General features: G+C 46.8%; 2 protein-coding genes across 7 annotated transcripts in view; both read right to left on the bottom strand.

Moving 5' to 3' along the window:
- Positions 1 to 1,877: 1,877 nt before the first annotated feature.
- On the bottom strand, positions 1,878 to 6,449 carry EBP (emopamil binding protein (sterol isomerase)). 2 transcript variants are annotated; one of them, XM_008049076.2, is made up of 5 exons: positions 6,319 to 6,449; positions 4,975 to 5,336; positions 3,293 to 3,329; positions 3,033 to 3,163; positions 1,878 to 2,370 (listed from the first exon to the last, which is right to left on the bottom strand). In XM_008049076.2, exons 1-5 carry the CDS (start codon positions 6,390 to 6,392, stop codon positions 2,147 to 2,149), a joined length of 828 nt encoding a protein of 275 aa, XP_008047267.1. In that variant the 5' UTR covers positions 6,393 to 6,449; the 3' UTR covers positions 1,878 to 2,146. The 2 variants fall into 2 exon arrangements, with proteins under 2 accessions (XP_008047267.1, XP_021563398.1); XM_021707723.1 differs by having other exon boundaries at positions 4,975 to 5,293; positions 6,319 to 6,343.
- Positions 6,450 to 7,839: 1,390 nt separating this feature from the next.
- PORCN (porcupine O-acyltransferase) overlaps positions 7,840 to 8,683 on the bottom strand; it is a 12,044-nt gene continuing 11,200 nt past the window's right edge. For all 5 annotated transcript variants that reach the window (XM_021707706.1, XM_008049053.1, XM_021707707.1 and 2 more), the window contains one exon: positions 7,840 to 8,289. In XM_021707706.1, coding sequence (XP_021563381.1) covers positions 8,188 to 8,289 — 102 coding nt within the window. In that variant the 3' untranslated portion in view covers positions 7,840 to 8,187. The remainder of the gene's footprint in view (positions 8,290 to 8,683) is intronic.

Genomic DNA, 8,683 nt, shown 5'->3' with positions numbered 1-8,683 from the left:
CTCAAAAAAAATAAAATAAATAAATAAATAAAAAAGAAGACTGGATTAAAAAAATATGGTACATATGCACAAGGAATATTACACAGCAATAAAGAAGAACAAAATCATGAACTTTGCAGCAACCTGGATGGAATTAGAGTTTATCATACCTAGTGATCTTTCACAGAGACAAAGATCTGAGTATCACATAGTCTCACTCATAAGTGGACCTTGAACAACTACTGTAAAACTATAAGAAAAGGATTGGCAGTAGCGGGAAACTGCAGGTGGGGGGAGGTAAGATTGACAGTAGTTGAAATCTGCCTGGGGAAGGGGGGGCATACCTCATCAACAGGGGTACCTGCACAATGAATATTTGTATACCTAACCCTGAATTGTACCCAACAATTTTAAAATAAAAATAAAAAAAAGAAATCAAATGGAGTTTGCTGTTAGGTTTGTTTTTTTTTTTTTGAGTTGGAGTCTCACTCTGTCGCCCAGACTGGAGTGCAGTGGCCACTCCCAGCCACCGCAGCCTTGACCTGCTGGGCTCCGGCGATCCTTCCGCCTCAGCCTTCCGAGTAGCCGGAATTACAGGAATGTGCTGCCACGCCCGGCTGATTTTTTATTTATTGTAGAGATGAGGTCTCGCCAAGTTGCCCAGGTGGGTCTCGAACCTGCGGGCCCAGGCAATCCACTCACCTCAGCCTCCCAGAGTGTGGTATTACAGGGTGAGCCACCGAGCCCGGCTTGCTGTTAAGTTTTTTGAACTCACTTGGGACCTGTGATTCCTTTCTTCATTTCAATTTCTTTTTTTTTTTTAAGTCTGATTCTCACTCTGTTACCCAGACTGGAGTGCAGTGACATGATCACAGCTCACCACAGCCTCAATCTCCTGGGTTCAGGTGATCCTTCTGCCTCAGCCTTCTGAGTAGCTGGGACTACAGGCATGTACCACAATGCACCTGGCTAATTTATTTTTTATTTTTTGTAGAGACAAGGTCTTGCTGTATTGCCGAGGCTGTTCTCTAACTCCTGTGCTCAAGCAATCCTCCCACCTTGGCTTTCCAAAATGCTGGGATTACAGAAATAAGCCATCATGCCCTGCCCGATTTCTCCTTTTTGGAATGGGAGTATCTATCTTATGCAGAAACAGATAACTTACCTGGTTTCACAGATTCAGTCAGAAATTTTTGCCTCAGGATGAATCATACCTCAAGTCTCACCCACACTTGATTTAGATATTTAAATGAACTTGGAACTTAAAGTTAATGCTGAACTGGGTTAAAAGTCTTGTGCTACTAGGATGGAGGTGAATGTATTTTGTAGGCAAAAAAGCCATGAATTTTGGGAGGCCAGAATGTTCTGGACTGAACTGTGCCTTCCCCAAATTCACATGTTGAAGCTCTAACTCCTAGTACCACAGAATGTGACTATACTTGGAGTTAGGGCCTTTAAAGAGGTAACTGAGTTAAAATGACCCTAATCCAATATAAATTGTGCCCTTATAAGAGGAAATTTGCATGCACATAGAGACACCAGAGACATGAGTGCACGGAGAAAAGAACATGTGAGGACATAGCAGGAAGGTGTCCACCTGCAAGCTTCAGAGGTCTCAGGAGAAACCAAACCTGCTGGCACCTGAACTTGACTTCAAGTCTTCAGAGCAATGAGAAAATGAATTTCTGTTGTTTAAGTACCACAGTCTGTGGCATTTTGCTATGGCAGCCTGAGCTAAGACAAGGGGGTCTGTGGAGTTAGTGATGGGCATTTGTGAGGTCAGAGGTGGGAGGTCTATATGATGCCAATGAGGGTCTGTGAAATGAGTGAGTGAAGGTGGGGTCTGTGGGGTTAGTCACAGGGCATCTCTGAGGTTAGTAATGAAAGACCTTTCAGTGTTAGAGTCAAGATTTTTATTTCCTGATTTTAAAAATTGTCACCATCACAGACTTCCTGGCTTCTCTTGTACCTTGGTCCCAGTGGCTCCTGGAAATAGCTACACACAGCCCCTTTATTCTCTGTCTGTGGCCCTTTTTGTGCCCACCCACCAGCCTGAGTTTGACAGACCAATTAGTTTTGTCACTCCAACCTGTAGGAGCAGGATTGGACTCTTCTGGCAGGCAGAGAGCTCCTCACTGGCCAGTGTTTAAGCCTGGTCCACCACTCCTCAGTTCTGTTTGCCCTTGGCTTTTGTAGCTTTGGCGTCCAGCATGCTCTGGGCATGAGTGAGCTGCTTCACAGAATCGAATACGAGGACTCCGGGAAGCACCAGCCACAGGCCATTCATGAAGACAAAGTAAAACCAGAAGTAGAGGGGGTGGCCCAGTTCTCCATGTTGGAATCCGTCACGCTGCTCTGTCAGGAAGTAGAGCGTGTCCCCGTAGATCTGGCCTGTGGGAGGTGGGAGGGCAAGGAGAAGTCCCTGTGAGGAAAGGGAAGCTCTCCCAAACTCTCTATTCCAGGGCATTTTTCAAGTCATCACTCAAGGTGGCAGAGCTCAGGATCCCAAAATCTAAGAGCTAAGCTTTCTGAAACCATAGAGCTGAAAATCTGAGAAATCAGAAAAGTGAGAATTTCAGGAGTCAAAAAGAGAGCTGAGAATTTTTGAACTCAGGGGAGCTCATATCTTTTGAATTTAAGGAAGTTAAAAAATCCTAGAATTCAAGATAGCTTAGGATTCCGGGACGAAAGAGAACTCATACTTCGAGAACTAAAGAAAGCTAACAATTTAAGAAGACAAGAAGACTGAATCTCAGATGAAGGAATCTCAGAATCCTAATCCTGGAGGATCCAGGGGCTTCTTGCCATCATGGGCCACCTCATGTAAACTTCACAGGAGACTTTGTGACCAGCAGGAGAAAAAATGAACCCTCCTTGCTTGAGAGCACAGGCTCAGAGAGGTGCTTGGCTATTCCAGAACCTCAGGGAGTGTGTCATTCAATGTGACTCATCCCTGTATGGACACAATGGAGAGATACCACCCACAGGGATGCATCTGTGTCTGTGGATCCCTCATCAACCCCTCTCATTCTCAGTGTAGGCCTTCTCCTCACCCACAGAGACCACGAGCTGCAGGACAAAGCGGAGGGGATGCTGGCGGAGAAAGGCGATCACCACCCACACGCTGAGTGGTCCCCACAGGCAAACCGTGATGGTCTCCATGCATACTGTGAAGTTGTCACCCCTACAGGAGAAAGGAAGGGGAGGACACTGGCATCGGTGTGCTCTGCCCACAGGGTACCCTATTGGTGCTCTCTGACTCACCACCACCCCAAACCAGCGCAGGTCTCCACTGACAGAGGCAAACACTTACAGGATGTATCGGCTGTCTCCCTTGGCATACTCTTTCCCTGAAGAAAACAGGAGAGATACATGAAGAATAAAGGCAGAAAAAGGAACTGCAAGAAGCAAACTTCATAACCTCCTCATGCCTCTGTTTCCTCATCTGTGAAATGGGATAGCTGTTCAGATTCTAGTGGTGAATATATTTAAAACAAGACAATGGGTGCAAAGTCTGACACAGAACAGTGTTGCTGTGATTGGTACTCAAGAAATGTTTGTGGCATAAAAGGAGGCAGGTGTAGATGATGGAGTGAGTGAAACAGTCATTAAGAGAACAAGAGTGAGAGTAAGAACAAGAGAGAGTGGGCCAGAGAGAGCATGCAGGTGAACAGATAAGTGAATGAGCGAGCAGATAATAAGAAAAAGGCTGGTTGTGGTGGCTCATGCCTGTAATCTCAGCACTTTGGGAGGCTGAGGTAGGAGGACTGAACCTAGGAGTCTGACACCAGTTTGGGCAACAAAAATCAGCCGGGCATGGTGGTGAGTACCTATAGTCCCAGCGACTCAGGAGGCTGAGATAGGAGGATTGCTTGAGCTCAGGAGTTCGAGGCTGTAGTGAGCTGTGATCGTGCTACTGCACTCCAGTCTGGGTGACAGAGTGAGATACCAACTCAAAAAAAAAAAAAAAAAAAAAAAGAAAAGAGAGAAAGAAAAGAAAAAAAGACCACCCAATACAAGAATAGGCAGGAGAGGTGAATAGGTTCTTCACAAAAGGTTTCCAAATGACCAATAAACAGATGAAAGGTGCTCAAACTTTCATTAGTCACTAAGGAAAGCAAATTAAAACCATAATGACATATCACTCACATCCACTAGAATAACTACAGTTTTTCCCTTGATGAGGATGCAGAGGAACTAGAATTCTCCTACATTGCTGGTGGGAATGCAAGTGATACAACCATTTTTGAAAAGTTTGGTAGGTTTTCATAGAGTTGTATACACACCTATCTTAAGACCCAGCTATTCTACTCTTACAGATTTACCCAAGAGAAATGAAGGCAGAGGCCCACACAAAGCCTTGTATTAGAATGTTCACAGCAATTTTATTCATGAGGTCAAAAAAGAGTATCGTTGACAACAGCAGAAGGCTGGGGAGAAAATGCTCATTAGTACTTAGACAAGTCAAATAATTCCGTAACATTTATGCTTTGAAAACTCTTCATGAAATGATGAGGTGTGACCTAGTTTAAAAAAGCAAAGTTCAGAAATAAACATAGCACATTACCATTTGTGTAAAAGGGGAGAAAAACAAATAATGATGATGATGATGATAATAGTAAACACATGGCATGCACCATTTGCTAAACACTGTTCTAAGTACTTTACATATAGTTGAGTCATCTCCCTTTTACAATTGAGGAAACTGAGGCTTATGTTGTTATTTATGTGTAAATAAACTCTGGAAGGAAACATAAACAACTATTAATAGTGGTTAATAGTGTTTGGGGAAATTTGGTGAATAGAAGGCAGATTTTCACTGCATATCTCTGCATGGTTTTTTGATCCATATGAATACATACGCAGCAAAAAAAAAAGTTAAATAAATTTTTTAAATGAATTAATGGAAGGAAGATTGGTGGGTAGGTAAACATACAAGCCAATCCCTGCCCAGAAAATTCCCTCCCATAGCACATGAAAGAACTTAGGACTCACAGAGTTGGGATAAGAAGGCTTGGTCTCCAAGAAGCTCCTCATAATAGAGAATGAACCAGCCCTCAATCACCAGGTGAATGAATCCACACACTGCAAACCAGCACAGGGACAGTCGCCGCCAAGTCCCCAGTGGGATGACTGCAGCACGACCCGACAACAGCCATGTGATCACGACTAAGACCCCAGAGACAGAGAAGAGACCAACCAAGATATGCCAGGTGGGACGGTCATTGGGCACAAAGCTGTCTAGCCTTAGGTGCTGAGGCCAGTATGGGTGCAAGGGGCCAGCATTGGTGGTCATGTCTTTGTAGGCTGATGGCTGCGTGTGGACAGACAGGGAAGAGAAAAAGGAACAGAAAAACCTAGACAAATAGAAAACACACAATGAGATAATAAAATCAAACCCCAATAGCTTATTACCATAAGAAATGTAAATGGACTGAATTTACCAGTTAACAGACAGGATATAACACTGGCTTTAAAATAATCGAATTATCTGCTGTTTTAAAGCATGACTAAAATCATAAGGCCACAGAGACACTGGAAGCTTATTCCAGCCCTTTGGGAGCCACATTATGATGTGACAGAAACAGGTCTGGTCCCAGCTCTCAGAAGTCGCAGTTTAGTGAGGGATACACAGGAACCTAAGGCCTGGTCCCAGTCAGCAGGGGTCAAAGTCTTGTGGGGGACACGTGGGAAGGACACCTGATCCCAGACCTCACTGGTCACAGTGTAGTGAGGGAGACACAGGACTAGGACTCGTCCCATTCTTCTAGGGTCACAATATTGTGAAAGAGTCACGATCACCAAACCTGGTCCTAGCACTCATGGGTCACAATTTGGTGAAAAATACAGGAACCAGGCGTGGCCTCGTTGTAGGGGTCACTGTATTGCACTGTTCCACGGAAAGCTATTCCCTTCCCCATAGTCCTAGAAACCGCAGCAGGGGGAAAGAGGAGAGAAAACGACCAGAATTACATCCCCCAGGACCAGCACCTGGAAAGCAAGCGCCTCCACGCAGTAGCGTGCAACGTCACCAGCCAGCAGGAAAGAAGGGAAGTGGAAGGCTGGTGTCCAGCGCGCAGCGCTCAAGAAGGAAAGGAGGGTAAAATACAAAGACCACCAATCAGAACTGGACCCTCCAGTCCAGCTGCCCAATGAGAAGGCGGATCTTCTGTCGTCCGGACAACCGCGCGGTAGCCGGGGGTCTGGCGCAGACAAGCGGAGGCGCGGAGGCGCGGAGGCGGTGTTGGGGAAGGGGTTTAGCGCGGGAACGCAGAGGGCTGGCTGTCCAGCTGAGAAGAGCTAAGGGATGGGGTGGCGGGCGGGGCGGAGGTCACTCACCCAGTCGCGCAACCGCAGCGGCCTCTCCCACAGGATCTCCGCTGCTCTAGGCTGGCTCTTCTGTTTCCTAACATCCTTAGTTAGGGTCCATCCCCTCACGGGTCACCCGCCTTATGGAGCGGGCCAATGGAGAAATGAAAGGAGCGGCCGGTGCAGCTCCCAACCAATAGGCGCTCTCCGCGTGCCGCAGGCCCCGCCCACACACGCGTGGTGCCATTTTCTCTGTTGGCTGAGACCGAATCAGGAGCGAAGTGGAGGCAGGGCGGGGCCAAGGCTGGTGGACGTTCTTTGGCCCGTAGCCAACTTGCTTGCGTCTTGGCTTCAATGTCCCCTTATCAGTCAGTCAGAATGGGGAATCATTAAGGTCTGCCTCCTCTTCGTCTGCTGATGAAGTCAGCGTCGCGTTGTGTCCTCTCACTTCTCCCCTTGTTTTCTAGGTAGAAATTTAATATTACAGGCCAATCACATCTGCATACTGCAACCTCCCCCACGCCCCGCAGCTTTCTAGTGCTCAGAACTCCTGTCCTAATAGCAGCGGTCATCCTCACCTCTCCCGATCTCGTCAGAAGAACCAGTCTGAACTCAGGCCCCTCACTCCTGCTGGCCAATTGGTATGGAAACCCTCAATCTCCCTGTGCCAATTCTAAAGAGCCAATCAAAACGCCATAACCCTAAACCAGTGGGCACCCAGACCAAGCAATCAATCAGAATCCCATGGCTGGGCGTGGTTGCTTCACGCTTGTAATCCCAGCGCTTCGGGAGGCCAAATCGGGAGAATCACTGGAGGCCAGGAGTTAGAGATCAACTTGAGCAACGTAGCGAGACCTCCTTTCTATTGAATTAAAACAAAAAATGTATTTAAAAAATCCAGACCCATCCCAGACCTCCCATTTAATTAGAACCTACAACCTTTAGTCCTAAGTATAAATAAGAATCAACCCTTCGCCTTGCTTTCTCTCCTCTCTGTCCCAGTCAGAGCAGTCAGTCAAAATGGGGATCCTTCAGTTTTATCTGACAGTATCAGGCCTCCCCTACACCCAACTATGCAATCTGTCCCCACCCCACTTAAATCAAGCAGGACCAAACATTTTGGGAGGCAGAAATGGGAAGATAGCTTAATCCCAGGAGTTTGAGGTCAGCCTGGGCAACATAGCAAGACCTTGTCTCTACAAACATTTATTTAAAAAAATTAGTCGGTCATGGTGGCACACATGTGTAGTCCTAGCCACTTGGGATGCTGGGGTGGGAGGATCATTCGAGGCTGCAGTGAGCTATGATCAGGACACTCCAGCCTGGATGACAGAGCAAGATCCTGTCTCTAAAAAAACAAAACGACACAAAAATAGGACCAGGACCCTGCCATCAGGCTCATCATTCAATCATGAACAATGGTAAATTAAGCATGAACCAATCACAGTCTGCTCTCTCTTCATGGTTTCAGCTTCCAAATCTTTATCCATGCTGTACCCTCTTCCTTACTCACTCCTATTCCCCTCTGATCAGTGAAGAAAGAGCCTATTGTATATTTCCTACTTTTATTTGTCAATAACAAACTGTATATAAAAAGGAAGAAGGAAGCGGGGAGGCTGTAGATCTCCCCCTCTCTGTTTCCCCAAGCATCCCCCACCCCTAGGCCTTAGCAGGGACCACCCCTTCCCGCCTTGTGGTGGGGTGGGGATTGACAGGCATGGAAATGGGGTGTGTGTGTGTGTGTGTGTGTGTGTGTGTGTGTGTGTGTGTGTGTTGGGGTGTTAGGGGTTAAGGATGGAGAGGGGTCAAGGAGTAGAGAGAGGGCCTTCCCTCATCCCCCATCAGAGCTGGCACCCTGAGAGGGGTCTTGAGAGGGCTATGAGGGTCCACAGAAATGCCTCAGCCTATGAGACGGTAGAAGATCCAGCATCCAAAAGTGACCCAGTGACTGGCCCAGCTGAGCTCTGACCACTTGTGGACAGTGTATGCCATGCCGTAGCCCTGTGGGAGAGAAAAAGATGACAGTCCCACTCAGCAAGGATAAAGAAGGTCTCAGGAAAAATCCATCCTTTGCCCAAGGACATTTCTGTGACTGCATTTCTGTGACCTCACCCTAGGTGAGTTCCCATAGAAAGGCCTGTGTACATATGAAAGGTGACCAGATATAGTTTTTGTTTTCTTCTTTAAAAATCGGTTTAAGAACAAGGCAAGGCAATCCCACTCTCTGACCTGTAATCTCCCTAATGTATAAAAAGCTCCTAGAAATAAATTCTTTTTGAGTTGGATTCTCACTCTGTCACCCAGGCTGGAGGGCAGTGGCACGCTTCTGGCCACTACAGCCTTGACCTGCTGGGCTCAGGCGATCCTTCCGCCTCAGCCTTCCAAGTAGCTGGAA

This window comes from Carlito syrichta, unplaced genomic scaffold, assembly GCF_000164805.1.
Source record: "Carlito syrichta isolate Samal-C Ts95f unplaced genomic scaffold, Tarsius_syrichta-2.0.1 Scaffold50662, whole genome shotgun sequence".
In the NCBI taxonomy this organism is placed as follows: Eukaryota; Metazoa; Chordata; class Mammalia; order Primates; family Tarsiidae; genus Carlito; species Carlito syrichta.
The sequence above is the reverse complement of the archived record's forward strand: the minus strand, read 5'-3'. Positions and strand labels throughout refer to the sequence as shown.